Here is a 23,702-nt window from a genome sequence, read left to right on the forward strand (position 1 = left end):
ATGTTTCTCAGAACTAATTTCACTGAATTGTCATAATTATTACTATTCTTGTCTTATAGGCAAGGAAACTGAAACAAAGATGAAACAATTTTCCCAAGAATAAATTCAGACATAAAGCCACGTTTGAATGCAGAGTTGGAACCCAGAGTTGCTTTCTCTGAGCTTTACACTATTAAACTAGAAGCATATTGGCTCTCTCTGGAGCTCATGGTATAATTAATCAACATGATTTTAAAAATATGGCACCTATATAGTCGTGACATATACACATGGCAGAGCAGACAACTGAGCATCACATTTTATTGCATCAGTGGAGAGGAAGTAGCAGGAGTGAACACTCAATAGGGCTGGATTAATAAACCTCAAGGATTACCTTCAGCAACACAGCTCCTCCCAAGCTCTACCTTCCAAAGTCTCTGCAAGCTAGGAATTAAATATGAGGCTTAATCATAGGCACATGAGGTTTTGAGGGAATTTCACCTTCAAACTACCACATTATGCCCCTAGACCCATAGCTTCATGACCATCTCATTATGCAAAATGCATTCAGTCCAACTTTAAAAGTCACCACAGTATTTGCCACTCCCAACATTATTCAAAACTCCAAAGTCTCACCTGACACTCAAGGCAGTCTCTTAACTGTGAGCCCTGTTTTAAAAAAAAAATTCAAACCACAAGTTACATACTTCCAACGCATAATGGCATCGAGTAAAAATTTCCACTCCAGAAGTATGGAAAAACTGGAGCAATGCAAGACTGAAAATCATCAGGGCATCAAATCCTACATCTTTGTGTCTGGTACCTGGGACTCATGATGAAATCCTCTGGGTTCCAAAAAGGTTTGGGCAACTCTGTCCCTCCAGCTTTACTGATTGCAGACTGGGTAGAGTCTACCCACCCCAAGATATGGCTTTCCTTAGTGACTGTGCCACAATTCTGTCATGCCCAAAATCATAGGGACTTCACTGCACAGCTTCATACCATGGCATCACAGGGCATCCTTTTAAGGACCTCAACCCTGCTTTCACATTATCCAGCCTCAGCAGCTTCCAGAAACCATTCACAGCTTCTTTTTCTCTCTTTCCTACATTTGTCATAATTCTAAAACTGTACCAGGTGGTCTTACCAAACTTGTTAATCCAAGGGTGGATGTGACTTTGAGGCATGGGAAACTCCTTAAGCATTCTTCCTTTAGACTGCCTCCTTTTAAAAGAATCAGCACTCTTTCTACTGTCCCAATGCACAGTGACTGGCCCGTCCTCAGTGGTTGTAATTGCTCAAACAATTGCACCTGAAGCAGTCCACACTTCCTTCTGCGTTGAACTTTACAGCCTTCTTATCTGTCTGCTCTCTATTTTCTTCTGCCAAACATACCAGTTTATTACTTTCAAATTCAGTTCTGCTCAAGTTCTTAGGACATATGCAGAATGTAGCCAGCACATTACAGTAACTGCCTCTGGTGAGCTCCTGACCAAAATAAACAAATGAACAACTAGGCTTGTGAGATTTCCCCTCTGAAACCTAAGTCAAGCCTTTACGGTCCACAGTTCTCTGTACATTTCAGTCTTTCAAACCCTCAGACTCTCACTGGAATGATTTATCAAGCTGTGCTTACAGCACTGCATGGATTCTCTAGTCCAAAGTTACCAATCCTTCCATATTCCTCCTACAAATCAGTTCCCAAATACTAATACATGGCCAAGTTTATTGCAAAGGTCCCACTTCTCAGTACCAATTTTCTGTAGTAGTTCTCTTCTTATGTATGGGACAAAACACCTGACCAGAAACAGCTTATGGAAGGAAAAGGTTTGTTTTGTTTTATAGCTTTTAGGTGAAGTTTCACCATGATGGGGAAAGCATAGCAGAGCAGACAACTGAGCATCATATTCTCTTACATCAGCTGGAAGTGATGAACTATGAGCTGAACTATGAACGCCCAGCAGGGCTGGACTAACGAGATTCAAGGTCCACCCTGAATAGCATACTTCCTCCCAAGCTCAAACTTCTAAAGGCTCCACCAACTAGAGACTGAGTATAAGGCTTAATCACAAACATATAAAGCTATGGGGGGATATTTTACATTCAAACCACTTCTCTCATCTTTTTTATTTTAGGCAATCTGTCTCTGTCCTTGCCATCTAAAGTGATGTTATCATTTCTGGAAGCCACCACATGGAGGTTCATGTTGAACTGGTAGCAATTCATTAAACTCTGACTCAGGAACTGCAGAGAGTTCAAGTCTGACTGTCCTTCCTCCTCTTGACAGATCCACTGACCTCACAGTGAGTTACTCCAGTCTTGGGTTGATGGGTTGATTCTCCTGGGTGTGAGAAATCAAAAGGAAAAGTTGCCAAGAACACTCAGAGACCAGAGTAGCTGCACAAATCCAATTTATTGGGCAACAAAAACCAGAGAAGTAGTTGTATGTAAAGCAGGACATTTGTAGCCAACAGACATACTGTTCTTTGTCACCATTTCTGAAAACTAACGTGCAAAAGAAAGCAAACTTTGCTCTTGTTTTTTTCCCACAAACTGAAAAATCTCCACTACAAGTGGAAAGAATGCTTAACTGGAGTTGTGTGCTAAAGGCCCCATCTCCCGGGAGCCTCCTTTCCTCTCCCTATCTCCTAATCCTCATTTCCGGGAGGTCATTTTAATTAGCAAGCTGTCATGGTGACTCAGCCGCTGCTGCTTCCACAGACAGGAAAGGAGTAGTCTCTCCTGGACCCATTCATCACACAAAGGCACTTTAAGCTTCAGAAAAATGTACAATATTTAGCTTGCCTCACCTTGGGAATTGCTGCTGCTGTCATTTTATTTTATCATCCCTACATGCTTTGGGTACATTCTCTCGTGTCTTGCATCCCCTTTACCTGGCAATCACCCTTTTTTCACTGCAGATGATTAGTTCTTACCTCCCTTGAGCTCTGTTGCCAGGGGCTTCAACCATAGCAGATCTTTTGGAATGAATGGCCAATACTTTATGTCTTTGGAGCTAAAATTTTAATTAAACTATGCAGAAAATTGAGAAATGGCTCTCAGACCAATTTTCTGAAGTTTCACGCTGCAGCTTAAGGGAATCAGAAGGAATATATATAGCTTATAAATAAAGTGACCATTTCTAAGACCACCATGATTTCAAAAATCCTGTTCCATTGTTCCCAACAGTCCATTTTCCTTTGAGTTGCATGTGCTGTTGCTTTGTATAAATATGGACACTGCATGTGTAAAGCTAGAAACAAGTATATCCATTTTTATTTTGTTTTGTTTTTGGTTTTTTGAGGTAGAGTCTCACTCTAGCCCAGGCTGACCTGGAACTCTGTAGTTCCAGGCTGGCCTCAAACTCATTGCTGTCTTCTTACCTTTGCCTCCCAAGTGCTGGGATTAAAGGCATGCACCACCATGCTTGATTTAACTATAGCCAATTTAAAAAGAAGACATGTGTATAGTGATGGTACAATTTTAAAAGGTGAAGGGGCTTTAAAATATAAAAGGCCTTTCAGAGAACTGACCTGAGATGTGTGGAACCTCTTAAGAGGCCACGTAGGTTTTCCTGTGCTTAGCTGGCTCCAGTTTCCTATTTTGCTCAGCTTTGAGCCAGAATCTCACAATTGATTTTCTATTGATAAAAGGGAAAATTCAATGATGAATTTGCTCCTCTCTCCCCCTCTCGTTTTCACTAGCTGATGCATTACCCCATGAGTCCCTATCAAAAAATCAGAAATGGAAATCAGAGGAGGGCAATTATTTTCATTCCCCAGCAGGAAATGCATGCTCTTGCCTCCATAAAACCTCTAGATTCCATGTCTTTAAAAAGGGGCTGAAGGGTCTTTGTGGTTCAGTGAACTCTTCTTGTCCCCTTTGCCGTTGGGATAATGGCTGGCTGCGCCCCGCAGGAGTGAGTGCTTGTAGGGAGGGTTTTTTTCTTTCCTGTAAAGGGGAGACAATAGAAAGAGAGAAGGCACACATATACACAGTGTAATGAAGTCATCTGTGTGCATGTCTCTCTGCCCCACTGGATGATGACCTTAAAAGGGCAGTGGCATAGTCATCTTCTTTTTTGTGTCCCCTGGTTTGTCTCTGTCCCAGCACCCAGTGAAGTACTCTTACTGTCATCGTTAAGTACAGCGTTGCTCACATGCAAGATCATGAGCTCTAAGGCAAACATGGCCATGTCTTATTCATCTTATGTTGTGTCTCATGCAGTACCCTGTTTGTTATATTTTTGACTAATACATTGGTGTGACATTGGACTAAAATTTATTACCAGTGGGAAGAATGGGCTTGTGAGCTCCAAAGAACCAATATGAATTCCCATGATGGCTATTGTTGCAGTTAACTGCTTGTTGCTGGCAGAAAGTACCCAACCAAAAGCAGCTGATGGGAAAAGGGGGTTTACTTTGGCTTAAAGACTCAAGAAGAATCTCTGTGATGACAGGGAAAAATGTGGCATGAGCAGAGGCTGGATATCACTTCCTGGCCAACCTTAGGTGGACAACAGAAACAGGACAGTGTGCCAAACACTGCCTAGGAAAGTCTGGCTATGACACCCATAAGCCAAGTCCCAACAATACACCACCTGCAGAAGACTCCAATTCCTAAATTGCCACCAGCTGGGGACCTAGCATTCAGAACATATGAGTTTATGGGGATATATAGTTCAAACCATCATAGCTACACATGAGAGATGTGGCCTTGGACAAGAAATGTAACTTCTCTGATCTTCATTTGCAAAATAAGAATAACATATCCAAGCTTGAAGGGGTGCTGTTAGGTTAAATGAGATATGTGAATGAACACCTCTGGCATCTTCCCTCCCCTGCTGTAGTTTACAAACATAGTGCTAAGGGCTGTGTGTGGCCCCCAAAATTCTGGAGGTGACAGATAAAGGTAGACATTGAGACTATCCTCAGCTTGCATATAATTTACTGGAGGAAATACTTGTGCACAACAATAATATAAGAGGCTGGGGAGATTGCTCAGCAGTTAAAGCAAAGCCTGCTGGCCTGGGTTCAATTCTACAGTACCCACATAAAGCCAGATGTACAAAGTAGTACATGTGTCTGGAGTTTGTTTTCCATGGCAAGGGCTCTAGTGTACCCTTTATCTCATTCTCTCTCTCAAAACTAAATAAAATTATCCTAAAAAAACAACAAGAACCACACAAAATATGAAGACTTCAGTGTGTAGTCAGAAGTGGTAAGTATCAGAAGTTGGGACTCTAATGGAGGACTGCATGAATTGGGGTTGAAGAAGTAGCTTGTGGCATCACACTCTGATCTCAGAATGTCCTTCGTGGTTGACAGGTCATGATCAGGTAGATGGAGTGTGTGGGAGAACACAGAGGACACCTGGCTCTGACAGATCTCCCTTGCCAGAAAGCCATAGTGTCAGGAAATCCATGCTCCACGAAGACCTGGCAAGTGCCAGGAAGCTAGGTAGTGGGAAGTGACACATCTGGGCATCAGTGGTCAAAACCTGCTCTTACCAAGCGCATGCTTGGAGCATTGCAAGAAGACAGTACAAGTTACCCTTTTGAGTTTCTGTGTGTGTGTGTGTGTGTGTGTGTGTGTGTATGTGTGTGCGCACATGCTTAGGGTGGTACCCAGGAGCTTACACTTGCTAGCCAAGTGTTGTGCCATGAGCCACATCCTCAGTCCTGAGACAATGTGATCTTGAGGTAGTCCCTTCCCATGTCTAATCATTTATTTCTTCTGTTCAAAAATAGGACTAGAATCCATGTTCTTGTGGTCTCACAAGCTCTGATGAATTGGAGGTTGGGGAAAGGGTTTTTGTCATTGAGTGGTGTAGTTCTTAACACCCCAAAGGAGCATAGGACGCAAGGCGGGTATGCTGTTTTAGGACAAAGGAAGTTGTACTGGCCCTAAAAACATGAGCTCAGAGTTGGTGACAGGTGGAGCAGCCACAGGCAGGCAGTGAAGCAATGAAATGCACAGTGGCCACTGAGGAGTGTTTTGGGGTGGGTGAGACAGGAAAGAGACTCTGATCCAAGATGTGGATACAGAGAAAGAAACATGGCCCTGGAAGGTAGGTGTGCCATTCTTCTTTCCTTTGCAGAGGCTGCTCCCTTGTCTTCTTCTCTAATTCACCTCTCTTGGGAATTGACTTCCCAGAGCAGCAGCCTCACTCTTAACCACACTTCTGCAGAACTTCTGTCACCACTGGACTCCCCCAGCTGCCATTCACAGGGGGCTTTTCCTACCTGTGTAAGTCAAGGGGCAGTGATTATGATGCACTTGCTTTTTGTTTATAATGCTGGAGCCAAGGACGGGAGTGTGCCATGAGCGCAAATTAACTTTTGGGCTTGTCTTTACTATCATCAGTTGCTCTGACCATTGGGGCCTTGCCATTGCTATAGGCCTTGTTAGGTTCTGCTTCTGACTCTTTCACAGTCCCCAATGTAGGATACCCACTTTTTTCTTTAAAAACCAAGTTCAAACCCCACTTCTTCCCTAAAGCCTTCTTGGGACATGTGGATCAACTGCCAAGTACTTTCTAAGTTGCATGGAAAGAGTGCTTTCTGTGGAAGAGTGTGGTTGGGTCTATTTTGTATAGTCGAGAGCTTGAGGAAGGTGATTCTTGGGGTTCTTTTGGTTCTGTCATTGTCCAATTGCCCTCATGGCTTCTTTAGGACTTAACCTGTGTGAGCCCTGCACCATGAATGAAGGCTTCACAAGTGAGCAAAACTGCCTTTCAAAGAGAGGTATGTCTACCTGAGAAGCCAGAGGTGCCAGGCAGTACAGTATCTACTAGACATATATACACATACAATTTGGAGCTCAGCTGAGTGGACAGCTCTTCTCAGGTGAAGAAGAGGAACAGAAAAACAGGGTGTGACATTTGGACCAAGTTGTGATGGACAAGTGGGGGTTTACCATCTATCAGGCAAAAGGGAAAAGACTTCCCCAGGAGGGATCAGGATGAACAAAGATGCAGGCATGCAAATTGCCACCTTGTTTCAGGCTGAGGTGGGGCATACAATGGCTGCTAGGAGTTGCTTCCAGGACAGAGGCCTGGTAGGAAACAAGAAATGAAGTTTAAATATAGACCATGATCTTGAGGAGCAAGGAGACGAGTTGGAATATTACCCTGAGGTTAATGGGGAGCCATGAAAGGTTTGTGAGTGAGCACTTACTGGATAAACACTTTAGAACCTTCTGTGCACTTTTAATATTGTCACGTTTCCATGTTCACACGGGTAGAGGCTCTCTATGAGCCGTCAGTGCTCAGCATGGGCCTGGCACAGGATGGTCCCCTGAACATGCTTGGAGGGCACTGGGGCTGGTACTCCAATGCTGCAGCTGATCCCAAGTCCACTTGATGCTCTGAGGCCAGCCCACCTCCATGTGCACACAGTGCCTACCCACATAAGACCACCTGGCCCATTCAGTTCCATGTCTAGTTTTATCCCTTTTGGCGTTGACTCTGACTGTGACGCTACGGTAAAATAAGTGCGGGGTCTCAGCTTTTCTAACGAACACTCTTGTGCCACACTACTGCCCTCCCTAGCGCTCCTTCCTGAGGGGCGGCCACAGCCAGGGCGCTGACAGGCTTCCGCCAGCATGTGGCAGAAAGTGACATATGATAATTATCCTTAGAGATGGGAGAAAACAAAGATTAATTTTGAGTCAAAACATGTAATTTCCCTTTTAAAACCAGAACTTCTCTGTCACTTAACCTATTTGATGCTTGGGTGGAAAATAATACGAAAAAAAGGGAGGAACCATTCAAATCCCAAATTAGATCAGGGGGTGGGGAGCTAGATTCTGGGGAATTTACTAACCAATCCAGAGCAAAGTGGTGCTAGTAGGGACTCCTCCACCTCCATAAGCAGAAGGTGTGGGCTGGGCAGGGAGATAATTTGCTATTCCTAATTTAAGACTGGGTGAATTTGTCACACACCCTCAAGTCTGCCGACTTTAAGGAAAGAGCTCTTCAGCTCTTTGCTGGAGAAGGCACCAAAGCTAAGGGGCAGAGGTGCCCCAAGCTTTTAAACCAGGGTCCTGAGGCTTGTGCTACATCCCCCAATGCAGCACCAAGGCCTCCCTCTCTCCTTCTGCCAGAATCTAGAACCACCTTTCCCAGCTGAGGTAGAGAGCCTTGTGCAGCGGTGGGGCCAAGGCTCCAGTTCCAGATCTCACTACCCAGCTCCCTTTCCCTCTCGGCCTTGGTGCCCTCACCTGTCATGATCACAAAGGTCTCCCTGAATGTCAGCACTATCTCACTGGTCTGTGATATGCCACATTCAAGGGGAAGCAGTGGTGAAGGATTAAGCTCATTTATAATCAGGCTGACAGAAGACCCAAAAGAGATAATCCCCAAATTAACTTGTAAATGAGATTGTAAGATTTCTTTTGAGTTTTATAAAGCTTTAAATTTTAAGAACTTCAGCCAATCAAAAAGGACTTCCAAGAATGAAGTGAACACCTTTCTCCAGAGGCGAGTGCCTCAAAGGCAGGGTCATGCCTTCATCACAAGCTCATTTCCGTACCTCCCTCCCTCCAGGGCCAGGCAGGATGTGCTGCTATCTTTCCTAAGTGAATGAGCGAAGGAATGGATGGGCTAATGCATGTAGGTATGTGTGTTGCAAGGTGGAACTTCAGGGACCCAGAGAAGAAACAGTCAATCTTCCTACATGGCTTATAATACCCTAGGATGGGTACACAAAGTGTCCAGGTGATCTATGCACAGTCCAAGTCAGGATGACACCAGAGGGCACTGCTGTGTAGATTGTGTGGACCTGGGGTACAAACCTTAAGACAATATCTTTCCCATTCATTATTAGCTGGTTGGTTGAAAATCTGGGACCACAAGCCAGAAAATAGAAGAGATAAAAACATATTGGGGCATCTACTATGTGCTGTATTGTACTAGGCTTGTATCTAATCTTCAGAACCATAATTAGAGGTGTTATTATCACTCTTGTTTAATTGGTAGGAAGAGAAGAGCTTTAAGAGGCCAAGAAACTTGCTTAAATCATAGCTCCTAACAGCTTGCACAGAATCTGATTCTACTGATTGGCCTCCATTGCAGTGGAGTTTGAATGATTTTTGGAAACCCTCAGTCAGTCTTTTGCTCCTTAATAAGCCTCCCTTTCTTCTTGTGTAAGATGGGAATATAACCTCTACCTATACAAAGTGCTTCATACAACAAATAACAGTTATTTATATTGTTTTATTAATAACAGTGGAGGGGAAGGTACATCAGTGCTAAGTTCCAGAGCCACCAACTACATGGATAAGGTCAGTGGAAAGAATGGTCTGGTAGTAGCAGAGAGCTAGACATTGCCATGTCATTCCAGGAGGATGGACCAGTAGGAGAATAGGAGATGAGGCCCAGAGGTAGGGCAGTGTTAGAACATTCCAGATGCCATTGGATCTCATTGCTCAGATGCTCACTGAGCTCTCCACCAGCAGACATGGGAACTCCTAGAGCTTGTGGCTGTTGCCCAGTTCTCAGACAAGGTGTATGGTCACCGCCCAGTCTTCTTTCCTCACCGGACCTGAAAGTGGGGCCTCATCAGAGGATCTGGGGTGGGATTTCTCAGGGGTGTGTCTTTTCTAGTCTAAACCTTCAGTATTTAGGGAAGGTCACTATCTAGGACTGATAAGATGTCTGTACACCTGGGTGCTATGATAACATTTAATAACAATCTGAAAAGAATGAGCCATAGTGCCCACTTTGTAGCTGAGGAGGCAGAATAGCTGTAGTTCACATGGAAATCCTGCAGAAGGAGCTATCAGGGGATGTGGAAAATGCAAACTGCCTGATCTCAGTATCCCAGCAGTGTCCCAACCTTGGGGATGCCCATGGGTCAAAGGTGAGATTATCCTTTGCTGTCTGAGATAGGGTATCTTTGGTGATGCTCTCATGAAATCCCTGGATTGATTAGAGCACAGAGATGTACAACTCACTGCATTTCAGGACAAGTCCCCACTGACCAGGTGAGTCAAGGGACTTGTCCTGGGCCATGGTGGGCTGCTTAGAAATCTGGGATGATGTGCCTTGAAGCCTTATGCTCAGGAATATTTCTAATCTATGCAGCCCCTGTAGCACAGGTGGGAAACTGAGGGCCAGGAAGAAGGAAGGGGAAGTTACCTTGAACACAGCCAGTGAAGCAGGACCCAGATTACTTCACTGCCACTTACCGTAGTCTTGGCATGGGGGCTGCTATCTTCTCCACCAGGGGGTTCAGCCGGTAATAATCCAGAAATGTTCTTGCCACATTCCGCCCCAGCTTCATATCTTGAGGTGTGTATGTTAAGGAGAGACTTTGTAAACAAACTGAGGTAGAGTGAGAACAGGCTTAGTAATAAAAATGACAACTATGACAACTGCGCTAAATGAGACTTATTTTCCACCCTCTTCAACTCTCCAAGGCTCAGGGAAATTGGTGGAGAGGGAGTGGGAAGAATGTAAGAGCTAGAGGATGGGGAAGAGTGCTGTGGGATTCTGGACATGACAAGACATGGCCGTTGTATTTAATAACCTTACAGCAACTATCATGGGCTGCACAAAACCTGCATAATATTGGGCCCATTCTGTATGGATGGTGGATGAGGGCATGAGTCTTCCATCCCTCCCTGAGGAGTTACTGGCAGCTAAAGGAAGTGGAGACGTTTTCTTCAGTGGTGTAACCATTGGTGAGTTACATGTACTTTGGTAAATAGTCCCCACCCATGCTTGTCTACCTCTAATGAAACTCGGTGGGACACATACATGCACACAAGAGAAAAGACATCAGAGTAGAAGAGGGGCTAGGGAAGATGGGTCTCAGTGGCAGGGTTGGGGGCAAGAGAAAGTAATGAAATGTAATTATGACCAAAACACATTTTATACACATATGAAAATGATCAATAAGTAAAATATTAAAAATGTCAACTATAGTCAAGATGGCAACACCACTCACTGTTCTTGGGTTTTGGTATACAGTGACTTCACAAAACCTCAGTGATAATTACTATTCCTCAGTTCCCAGATAAGGAGATGGAAGTGGACAGATGTGATTTGTGTAAGATCACAGAGCTGGGAAGGGTGCTTGCACAGAGGTCTATGCAATCATACCCCAAAGTGTGTGTACATACATAGCTTTTAGGTCTCACTAGGCTTCCTTAGTCTGGCCTTTGGTGGTGTAGCTGCATAAGTGAGATCCAAGGGCAAAAGACTGTTTGTTGTATGCAGATCAGTGCTTGTCTGACAGTCAGGGACTAGTTGTCTTGCTTGGAAGTAACTTTGGGTGCTTTGGAAAACTCCCTGACTCTGAAAAGTAATCCCATTCCACCATACAGTTCTACCAGAGATGAATCCTTGGGGCACAGATTTATAATCATGATTAAAGTACAAATTCACCAGTGAAGAGTGAAGGACCAGCATCGTAATGACCACATCCTGGTATCAACTAGTACAGCTGTGTGTCTGCCCTATGGGTCGCATCCAGTGTACACAAGCTAATTCCTTTGCCTGAAGCACCCCTCCCACTCTGCCTTGGCTAACTTGTAGCCACGGCTCTCCAACTAGGGGCTACCCATTTCTTTAGGAGATTATCCACAGTCATCCCTGCTGTCCTGCTTGCATGACTTCTGAACAGACTTCACTCAAATCACTTGTCATTTCTCACAGTGTGAAAATTAGGTATTTACCCTCCATAGTTCCTTTTCCAAATTCCTTCAGTTCCAAACATTCAGGCTGTCACCAGCCCTTCCCCATGAGACCTGTCATCTCTCGAGTCTGTCTACCTCTTTATATTCCCCAGAGTAGGGCAGCATCATCATCCCCTCTCCTAAGGTCCTCTTGTAACACAACTCCCACCCCCAGGACATTTTCCATAGTACAGGTAGTACAGGCATAGATGATGTTCTCAGATGTAGCTCTAAACATGTCACTCAGCTGATGAAACCCTTCAGTGTCTCCTCATTCCTTTAGAAATACAAATTCTTGCCATGATTTTCAAGGCTTGTTCCTAGCTGAGTCCTTGGTTATTTTCTCAGCTTTGTGCTTACTGCCTCCCACTTTCTATCCCATTGCCCTTCCCATCCCAGCAATCCTGTAGCCTACATGTCTTGGGGCACACTGATCACCCTCCAGGACCACCTTACCCCTCACATGGCTCATAGAACAAGCTCCTTCTCAAGTCTCTAAACTAACTGTGGTGAAGTTGTCACTTCAATGGGTACATCATCCTTGGTGTCCTTACTTATATAAGTTCCCTCCTAAGTTTCCTCATGGCCTCTTTGTCTAGTTTTCCACCAGCCAGTCACACACCACAGTGTACATCAACTGTCTGTTTTCTCAGTGGTTCCTCCAGCCTGCAGTCTGTGGGCAGAGGCCATATCTTTCTGAGTCAATCATCCAAATTCCACATGTCTGCCTGGCAGTAAGTGATATATGTGTATGTGTATGTGTATGTGTATGTGTATGTGTATGTGTATGTGTATGTGTGTATGTATGTATGTATGCATGCATGTATATGGAGTGAGTGAGAGAGAGAGAATAAGAAATGATTGCTGCTTTCCCGGCGCGGCTGCGGCGTCTGGAGGCGCCGATCCAGGAACAATTGCTGACGTGTTCCCACCTTTCTCCATTTACTGTTGCAACGAATAAAGGATGTTTGCACCTTAAAAAAAAAAAAAGAAATGATTGCTGATATGTAAAGTTTAATTTGTGCCAAGCAATCTTCTGTGTATTGGCTCAACCAGTTCTCATCACAGCTCAATGAGGTAGGTCTGTTATTGTGCCTACTGCTCAGACAAGGTAAGCAACTTTCCCAAAGGCTATACTAACCTTGTCAATGTTGGAGATCAGGTTTCAACCTAGGTAACTCACAAAACTGTCTTTCCAGGAACTGTACCATTTCATATTTATGTCTGCTCTCTCTTGTCTAGTAAGTGATCAGAAATCTCACATTACCAAGGAGCAAGACTCACTGCCCCAATTCAGGACAGGGCATGTGGGGAACCATAGAGAGGAGGAGGAGGACCCTGAAATAGGCCTGAGAGAGAAGGACTACAAGACAGGAGAACTGAACAAGGCTTTTGGGGAGCCCATGGAGTAACAGTGCAAAAATGATATCCATCCATTTACCCATATCATACATCCATTCAAAAGAGTATTATGCTCATCTCTTGTCTGACTTGGTAGGTTAAGGCATATGTCAAGGTCACACAGATGGTGATGGTAGATCCAGGAGTCAAATGTAGGTAGGTTTGACTCTAAAACCATGAGTTTTCCACTGCTGTGGGCTACTTCCTGACTTGAAGGCCTTTTTTGTCTAAACCTAAGTCATCCCTGGCAGGCTGGCAATTGGTGGGAGAAGAAAAACCAGCAGGCATATTGCTGTTTGTGACAGTGACAGCGAGATGTGCTGTGAGCTTTCTGTGCTCTGGGGCTTTCTCTTGCTTCCTTCCTGACTAACCTTCACTGACCCCCTCTCTAAAGTCTGCCACTGGGACTGGCCTCTGACCAGTAGCCCCTGGAGGCTGTCTCGCAGCCAGGGCCTACAGAGACAAACTGGCTGCTTAAGCTCAGCCAGTATCCAATTAGCCTGGGGGAGACCGAATCATGGATGTGTGAGCTGACAGTAAGAGCTACAGGTCACAGTGGAAATCAGAAGTCCCTGTGGCTGGAGCTAGAAAGTTGAAGCAGAAGTTTTGGAAGCAACATGTCTCATCAAAATCCTGGCTCTGAGTGTCTGCAACAATGTCTCCCATTTCTCATGAACATATATATATAATGCATGTATATATGTTATATATAATTTATTTATTTGAGAGAGAGAAAGAGAGAGAGAATGGGTGCATCAGGGCTTCCAGCCACAAACTCCAGACACATACATGTGCCACTTTATGCATCTGGCTTTTGTGGGTCCTGGGGAACTGAACCTGGGTCTTTTCTCTCACATGATATTCTAATTTCTAATATGACCTTGACATTCCTTCCACTAGGATGCATAACTGACTTCTAACCAAAAGAATGGCAGAAAGAGGAAAATTGATGTTGTGAGACTTTTTGTGGCAATACTGGGCAAGGCAAGACTGAACTCTGCTGCAATATGGGAGCTGGAGTCCTAAGCCTCCAGCAGGCAGTCTGACTGCCCTGAGACTGTGTGAAGACACAGAGGAGAGAAGCCTGGTCAGCCTTCGCGTCTTCAGCCATTCTAGCTCCAGCTGTCCTCCTGCAAATGGATCTGATGCCACATTAGAACCTCCCACTGAGATCTGCCACACTCAGACCAGGGAAGAGTAGTAGTGTTGTTTTAAGCCACAGAGCTTTAGAGAGAATATTTAACAGAAACAGAGAACCAGAGCCCCATGCAACCTTGCACACATGATTCCATCTCCGCAGTATGTTTCATCTGTGAAATGCTCACCTCACAAAGTTGCTAGGCTGAAGTGTGTGGCTGCGCTTGGTTGGTGAGTGGGGTGAATGGATGGATGGATAGATGAATGAATGAATAGGAGAGAAAAAGGCTGACTCTTTCCTTGAGAGCATAAAATAAAAGCCACATCTGATGCATGACAGAAGCTACCTGGATCACCCACCTTTATGAGTGCCTAGGAGGGAAAGGAGTTGAGTTAGTTCAGGACAAGTCCACTATAATGTATGTGTTGGATCAGTTTGGATGAGATCTTTTTAAAATTTTTTTTGTTTATTTTTATTTATTTATTTGAGAGTAACAGAGAGAGAAAGAGGCAGATAGAGAGAGAGAGAATGGGCTTGCCAGGGCATCCAGCCACTGCAAATGAACTCCAGACGCGTGTGCCCCCTTGAGCATCTGGCTAATGTGAGGCTTGGAGAATCGAGCCTCAAACAGGGTCCTTAGGCTTCACAGGCAAGTGTTTAACCACTAAGCCATCTCTCCAGCCCTGGATGAGGTGTTTTTTAAAGGCAGTTTTAAAGGTGGGTCTTGGTTGGGATATCCCTCTTTCCCTTCTTCTCTCATCATACTAGAGATTGATTGAATATTTTCAATTAAAATAAGCCGTCTTTCAGGAAAGATTTAAGATCTAAGAGAGGCACTAATTCTCTTGGCTGGAACAATTTTCAATATACTGCAGTATTAATAGAGAAAAATAATTGGGGTGAAAATGTCCAGCAGTTGATTATCCACAAAAGGTCTGAACATAAGCTATATGTTAAAATCTCACTATTTTCAGGTTTCTATGTCAGTCACTGACCTGTTTCTCTCATATGGGAGGAAATGGTCAGCTGCTGTGGCAGGTGGGGCCAGGAGCCTCAAAACCATGAAGCTGGAGCATGTAGAGGGGCTACCAGAAACTCAGGTTGTCCTGGTGACTTCCCACCAGAGCTGCTTTGAGATAAAAGGTGGGTATCAGTAGACTCAGTCTCCTACTTCATGGGAATCTTTAACACATGATGGATATGTCCTATCATATTCATTCATTCATTCATTCATTCATTCATTCATTCATTCATTCATATTCATGTATTCATTTAAGCATCTGAGAGGTTCTTCCCATGTAAACACTGCTCAGAAGAGTACCAGGAGCTGGGATTAGATAAAGAACTGGACAAGCCTATTGTAAAATCTAGAGGAAAGACCAACATACTCCGGTTAACTAAGTACATTAACCAGAAGGCTGTTGAGTTGTCTTTTCCACAAAAGCAGTAATTGCTTTTCAGAATTTATTCTGTGCAATGTAGTTACTGCCATCAACACTCACCACAGCCCAGCAAGGCCAAAGCATGATTCTACACATAAATCTTTCACAGGCAAGAAAATTGGAAATCAGAGTTTACATTATTAACCTAGAGTTTTGTGGTTTGAAAGCAACAGAGATAACACATATGAAGCTAGTGTCTTCTCAGCATGTGACATGCTGTCTGCTCTCTGGAGTGTGATCATAATTCAAACACAGAATTCGCTGGTATGGAGAGGGAGACTGAATGTCAAATGAAGAAATTATAGAAAGCTTCACGGAGGTATGGGTGTGTAGCAAAGCCTTGAAGGATACACAGTCTTAAAGTGAGAGAAAGAGGGACAATACATCCCAGTAGGAAAGTGTTCACCTAGTAGGAACCAAGGCTCTGGGTTCAAGACCCAGTAATGCTACCCCCCCCAAAAAAAAAGGTGGAGGGAAAGAAGTATCATCAGAGGCATGAGTTGTGAACAGTGTGACCTGAAACAACAGAAAAGGGTCAAGGACCCACCTTGCTGGCGCAGAATGAGTGGTGAGGCTGTGTTGTTTGGCTAGACATAATGCCATGAAGGCATTGAGTGGCACAATGAGTGTGTATGTCCTCCAAAGCCTTAGGGAATTTTGACAAAGGTTAATCTTGCAACTTGAGTCTCCTGGATCCTAGTTGGAGGATGTGTCACTAGGTGTGGATTTTGTAGTTTAGCCTTAAGGTATGCTTAGGGGAAAATCTTGAGTCTTGCTTAAGGTATGTAAAGAGCCAGTTTGAGTTCTGGCTGATCATGGTGCTTGTTGATTTTGATGGTGTCTCTCTGCTTCAACATATGGAAGTAAGCCAGCTTCTTCTATTATTGATAGAGCTTCTTGTGGAATTTTTAAGCTTGAAATAAACCCTTTCCTCCCATAAGCTGTTTATAGTTTGGTGTTTATCTCAGCAAGGAGAAGCTGACTATAACAGACAGGAACTGAGAACTTCTACTCTGTGGGAAGTAAAGCAAAGGTGGGCACTCAAGGGTTGTGTTTCTCACTCTTTCCCTCAATCCTCATGGATCCTCTACTATGTCCATGCTTTTCAGAAGGTTCAGGATATTGTGGCTGAGAAATGAAGAATCAAATCAAGACAATGGTTCTTAAGACTAGAAATGGAGTCAGATAGTAAAGTAGAAAACAATCCCTAAGTACCATCTGTAATTACAATAGTGCTATGAAGGAACTGCAGCCTGCAACTGAGGGTAGTGTGGCATGAACAAGCTTCTTTGCATAGAGTCATGTAAGCCCAGAATGGAGAGTGGTGGCAAGGGAAGGGTCCTTGTGGGGAACAGCTAGTATGGAGTGACAAGCAGGGGAAAACTTGTGGAAGGCCTTACTTTGGGCCACTGTATAGTATCTGGACTTCCAGAGTGAAAGGCTACTGGATGGTAGGAAAAGGAAAATGAAACAGTCTAGTATATGCATTTAAGAGACCATGCTGTGCTCAGAGTAATAAAATGAGCTTGAGAGCAGGCAGAGCCATCCAGCGAGTAATTATGGTTCAAGTAGGCGGTAGGCAATGGGCCTGGAGATGTATGGATGGAGCTAGCAGCACTTGCTGATAGACTGGACATGGGCCTAAAAGAGAGGCAGGAGAATGTAGTAACTCCTTTAGGATTGGCTTCAGCACCCATGTGTGTGGAGACATTACCATTGGAGTGAAGATGACAGGGGTATGAGAAGCTTCAAGAATGAGATTAAAGCTGGGTTGTGAGTTTGAGGCCAGCTTGAGACTACATAGTGAATTCCAGGCAAGCCTGGGCTAGAATGAAACTCTACCTCAAAAAACTAAAGTGGGGGGCACTAACCAAGGATGTCAAAGACCTATATAATGAAAACATAAAAACTCAAGAGAGAAATTGAGGAGGACTTGAGAAGATAAAAAGACCTCCCATGCTCCTGGATAGGTGGAATTAATATTATGAAAATGGCAATTTTTTCAAAAGCAATATACAGACTTAATGCAATACCAATCAAAATTCCAGCATCATTCTTCACAAAGATAGAAAAAACATGATCTCAAAATTCTTCTGGAATGGCAGTAGGCCTTGGATATCCAAACATATTCTCAGCAAAAGAAAAACCTCTGGAGGTATTACCATGCCCTATCTAAAGCTATATTACAAATCCATAATAACAAAAGCAGCCTGGTACTGACATAAAAACAGAAATATAGACCAATGGAACAGAATTGAGGACCTGGATCTACTACAGTTACTTGATCTTTGACAAAGATGCCAATAATGTAGACTGAAGAAAAGACATCATTTTCAACAAATGATGGACAAATTGGTTAACCATATATAGAAAAATGAAACTAGACCCAGTCATTTCACCATACACAAAAATCAAGTCCAAATATGTTAAAGACCTCAATATAAAGCCCAAAACTCTTCTAGTGGAAGAAAAAATAGGAAATTTCTATGATATAGGAGTAGGGAAAGATTTCCTGAACACAGTAGCCCAGGAAATTAAACAATCACTCAACCAATGGAATCTCATGAAACTAAACACTTTTCCATAGACAAACATACCATAATTAGAGCCAACAGATTACCCATGGAATGGGAGAAAAATTTTGCCAGTATTACCACTGACAGAGGGCTAGCAATCTAATAATGTATAAATCTACAAATAACTCAAAGAAACTAAACAATAAAATAATCAAACAACCCATCCTAAAAATGGGGCAGAGAACTGAATAGGGAGTTCACAGAAGAAGAAGTACAAATGGCTAATACAGACATAAGAAAATGTTCAACATCTCTAATTATTAGGGACATGCAAATTAGGACAACTATAAGATTCTGTCTTACTCCAGTAAGGATGACAATCATTAACAACAACAAATGTTGGCAAGGATGTATTCAAAGAGGAATCCTTATTCACTATTGGTGGGAATGTAAACTTGGACAACCACTATGGAAATCAATGTGGAGATTCCTGGAAAGGATGAACATAGAGCTACCAACAGACCCAGTTATTCCCTTACTGGGCATCTATCCTAAATGCTCCATGCTTCACTACAGAGATATTTGCTCAATCATGTTTAGAGTAGCTAAATTTATAATAGCTAAGAACTGGAATCAACCCAGATGCCCATCATTGGATGAATGGATAATGAAGTTGTGGTACATTTACACAATGGAATTCTACTCAGCAGTAAGAAAAAGATACAATGAAATTTGTAGAAAAATGGACAGACTTGGAACAGATCATACTCTGAACTCACAATTGTAGAAAGACAAATGCATGGTCTCACTCATCTGTGGTTCCTAACCTGGACCAGCTTGAGTTGCTGACATACCTGATAGGCAACTCAAAGTCAAGACAATAGGGATGTAAGAGTTTGAATGCAGGGGAAGAGGAGGGTGGGGAAAACAAACACAAAACTAAATCCAAAATTAATTGGTACCATAGAAACCTTTATTCTTGGAGATAGGATGAAAGATATAACCCTCAATAGGAATAAGGGTGGAAAAGAAGGTACCTAAAGACAGTGGGATGAAGCCTAACATTAAAATACTTTTTTTTTTTTCTTTTTTGGTCTTTGGCCTGTAACTCTTAGTACCAGAAACTGGTTGCTACCCACATTGAGCTGTTGATAAGAGAGACCTACGATGTCTCCCAAACAATACAGGTTTCTGTTAAAACATTTGATTACCTGCCTGAGGCAGAAGGTAAGACCCTAGTGCTGAAGACACCATATGCTGCTGTCACAGAGCATGGAGAGACCTGGCTAGAACCTGGAAGAGAGCCAGTCCCCAGACAGATAGCTCACGTAGTACTTCTCATCTAGTGCCAAAAGTGGCCAACAATGGTCTGAGCATGCAGAGGTCTAAGCTCAAAAGCAAACACGCTGGAATGATGTATGCATAAGTGCAATAATAGCACACAGCCTTTGTGGGTAACCAATAGCTTTCTGATTGGCTAAGAGATCCACTCAGTGTAAAGGAACCCACATCTGGAATTGGGAACCAGGTCAGCATCCTATGGAGACAAAGATGAGGTTCTCATGTGTGAAGCTCTCACTAGTCTTTGGCTAGAGGAGGGGTTGCATACATCAAATTCCCCTTAAATTAATAATGCTTATCCCATTTAAACTATGCTGATTTTATTCTCTACTGGAGAATCTGCTTTTGTTCTTTTTCAGAGGGTAACCAGACCCAAGGAGATAAACAACCCCTCACACTCCAGCCAAGTCTCAGCTAAAACCACAGAGGAAATGGAGAGATGAGCAAGAGTGCTGCTTCTACAGTGAGCCTGACAATCAGTGCCAGGGTGAAGGAGACAGACCCTGAGGATACCCAACACTTACCAAAGCAGAGATCCAGAGGCTCCTAAGAGCCCATCACTGAAGTAGACTCAAAACACACTGACCATGGCTCAGGGAATTATGCAGAAGAGGGGGTAGAAAGGTTGTAAGAGCCACATGGTGAGAAACCATGCCCAGAGGCATTGCCTCCCCACAAAAACTGACTGCTGCTTCCACAATGCATCACCCACAATCCCATGGGGAATACCTACAACTCCACTGAGGAGGATTCCCTGTGGAATTGGGGTAGGAATTAGGGGAAATAGGGTACCAGCACATGATCTCTCCATATGAAATATGTTGTTAATAATGTTAATAAAAGATAAAAGAAAGAGATTAAGAGTTCAATGTGGAGCTTGTTAGGTTTCAGATACCTAAGGCAGGTTGAACATCTAAGTCTTGAGCCAGAAATGGGAAAATCAGACAGTGGAAATGGGGTTATTCATGGCCTGTTTCTTACTGACTGTGGCATGTTCTAGTCTATTCAGATCTCCATCTTCCTTCTCCCATCTCTCAGAGAATTACCCCAGAGGCTCCCAAAGGCTCTAGGAAAGAGGCAGTGACTGACGGAACATCTCTTTGTGTCTTAGAGCTGGTGTACAGGCTGAGAACATACCTGGGAATCAAGAGACTAGCTGTCCATGTGACCTGGACCATTTCCTTCCTTGGAACCTAACTTCTCTGTGAGATGATGTAAGGGCTCTTAAGTCCTTTACAGTTTCCTTGGCATATTCAAGCAAAGGCTTCAACTCAGTAAACTGGTGAGAAGTCTCACATCCTTACTCTTTCATTCTACATTGTTTATGAGAATTTAATTCACTAAGTGAATTTAGGCTCTTGGGATACCTACTGAATAAAACTGAAGCAATGACCCCATCTTTGTGGAGCTCGCATTCTACATACAAAAGAAACGATATAAACATGACTCGTCCATGAACTGCACAGTGTGTCAGAAGGGGGTAAGTATTCCCTCCCTGGTAAGATAAGGAGCAGGGGTAGGGCGTGCCAGGCTGAGAGGATCGGGTCACAGCACTAAGCAGGGTATCAGAAGAGGCTTCTGAAAAATGTATGTTGCTATGGGTTTTGAGGAGCTAACCAGGATGAACCTCCTCATCTGAAACAAAATTGGTCATGTCAAAATTGAGCTCTTACAAAATACAGCCTAATCCTAATTGTAATAAATCAACTTCATGGATGAGCAGCCCCTGGCGGGGATCATGAACTTCTTGGTACAAGGCAGTTTCTAACCCCAGAACCACACCTCCTTCCTTTTGGGGTAGGGGAGAGCTGGGGTGGGGATGAAAGGGTGGGTGGCTACCTTCCCCATCCTGCTCCATTCAGCTCTGCAGCTTTCTGCACACTTCTCACTCCATTGGCTCTTCCAGAATCATCACAGGCTCACCTGATCTTCTGTCCTGCCTTGCAGCTCCTGAGGCCCCAGCCACTGCTAAGACCTGAGCCTTCACTTCTTCCTCTCAGTGTGTACTCTGATCCTGTTCCCATTTTGTGGATGAGAATTTGGAAGTCTCTTGTCCCTGGAGACACATCCAGAATTGGCCCAAGGAGGACTGAAGGTCACATTCCTTTGCATATTTGTCAAGTGTCATCTGTACACCAAACTCCTCACTAAAAGACACTCCTGTCTTCAGTCTTCACAACAGTCTTTCTGAGCCTTTGAGTCAGAAAGCTTAACTCCTGCTGCTTCCTAAGGAATCCTCCTTGTAGCACATTCCTATCCTTGCTAGCCTCGGATGATCACCATGAAAGGAGAAAGATTAATTTTGCATAGGGGTAGGCCAAGTAAAAGTGATTTCTTTTTGGTAAGATTGATAGCATTGCAGAATAGTAAGAGGCACCCATCTAAGAGCCCCTAGGTAAAGCCAGACGAACCATGTCTACTTCCTTTGCCAGTCCTTCTACAGTGTTGGACAGGGGCATGACTAAACCAATGAGTCCTGCTCTGAAGTGCTGGAGGAGGCTGCAGGTGTGACTGCAGAGGCTTTTGCAACTGCAGGCAAGTTCCCAGGCACCCCTGAGGTTATGTGGCCTAAGAACTAGAGGGGGAAAGAGAGAGAGAGAGAGATGGAAGGAGGGGAGATAGAGACCAAGACCAAAAAAGAAAGAGATGTAACACGAAGCTACAAAGAGGAACTTGGATGGAGCTGCAAGACAAGGAGAGAAATATGATTTGAGGGGCTGAGAAAGATTTGGACTTAAAAGCTGAAGGAAAATGGAGTCCAGGGAGAAAGACACAGGAAATTACGAAGCAAATGACAGAAAGGGAGAGAAACCAATTGAGAGAGTAAGACCTGTAGATAACAGAGGAAGAATGGGAGGAAGGAGGGAGTACACAGAAAATGAGACAGACAAAGACAAAAAAGCAGAGAACCAAACATAGGAGAGGAAACAATGAGGAGGAGAGATAGATTATACATGAAGGGGAAAGAAACAGTGAGGGGCAGAGGACAGGGAGGAGGGACTGGCAGGGTAACAGGAAGGGAAATCTCCAACAAAGGAAAGGCAGCACCCCAGATAGGTATTTGGTTTTTGTTTTTGGTTCACCTAAGGGAGATGGCTGCCTACCTGTGAACTGGGGAGAAGGGAGTGTCCACATCATCCAAGAATGAACTGGAGTTTGGTATAAGTCAGGCTCCACATGAGTTCCTATTGTCACTGAAACATGTGACCATAAACCCAGCAGCATAAAACAACTGATGTGTGTTTACTTATATTTCTGGAAGGCAGAGTTTGATATCAGTTTTTCTGGGTTAAAATAAAGGTATTAACAGGGCTGCCTCTCCTTGGGAGGCTTCAGGAGTGAACTCTTTCATTTCTGGTGGCTTAGCCTCTATTAGTGCCCTGTGTCCTTGGAACACTGCCTCCTCCCTCTCTCACACATATCAGACCCCCCTCTTCTTGCATCTTCTGTGGGTGCATATGATTGCATGCAGGGCCCGCTTTGGCAAGACTGGATGAATTCCTATCACCATGGTGCAGTAGTGGCATAACTGCTATGGAGGTAAACAACTACGTTTTGATTGGATTTGAAGTGTGCTTCACAGAAGGAAACTCACATCTGGTATTGTAAACATGGTCAAAGGTCCTTGGCTAGGGAGGCCATAGACCCTAGTGCGGAAGCTACTGCTGGTATTTGGCTAAAGGAACATCATGTGTCTATCAAGTTGCCTTCTCAGTATTTACGTTTATACCTGTGGACTAGTGCTGCTGTCAGCTTTGATCAAAGAAACATGCTTGCAGTGGGTTGTTGCACTTGTTGAATAAATGACTGTTGAGTACTCATCCCTAAATGGGACATATCTATCACCATCCCACCCCACATGGCTCAAGGAACATTGTTTATGGGGGGAGACCTTTAACAAGGGCAAGATGACAGGAAAAATATATCTGCCAAACAATTCTGAGAATGGCAAGCATGGACAAAATGTATTCCAAGGACAGAAAAAGAGGAAGTGAGGTGAGTGATGGCTTAGCAGTTAAGGCACTTGCCTACAAAGCCTGAGGTCCTAAGTTTTATTCTCCCATATCCATGTAAGCCAAATGCACAAGGCAGAACATGTGTCTAGAGTTTGTTTGCTTTGACTAGAGGCCCTTGTGTACCCTATCTCTCTTAAATAAATAATTTTTTTTTTAAAAAAAGGAAAGAGAGGAATTGTTCCAGGAAC

General features: G+C 43.7%; 1 protein-coding gene across 2 annotated transcripts in view; it reads right to left on the reverse strand.

Moving 5' to 3' along the window:
* Positions 1–3,809: 3,809 nt before the first annotated feature.
* The window catches only part of Agbl4 (AGBL carboxypeptidase 4), a 1,499,625-nt gene continuing 1,479,732 nt past the window's right edge, over positions 3,810–23,702 (reverse strand). Inside the window, exons 12-13 of one of the 2 annotated variants that reach the window (XM_045149299.1) lie at positions 10,170–10,266; positions 3,810–3,930 (exon numbers count right to left, since the gene is read on the reverse strand). In XM_045149299.1, the coding sequence (XP_045005234.1) occupies positions 3,810–3,930; positions 10,170–10,266 (218 nt within the window). Of the gene's footprint in view, positions 3,931–9,220; positions 9,524–10,169; positions 10,267–23,702 lie in introns of those variants that run through there. The other variant, XM_045149298.1, reaches the window with a different exon arrangement.

This window comes from Jaculus jaculus, chromosome 5 (genome assembly GCF_020740685.1).
Source record: "Jaculus jaculus isolate mJacJac1 chromosome 5, mJacJac1.mat.Y.cur, whole genome shotgun sequence".
Classification (NCBI taxonomy): Eukaryota; Metazoa; Chordata; class Mammalia; order Rodentia; family Dipodidae; genus Jaculus; species Jaculus jaculus.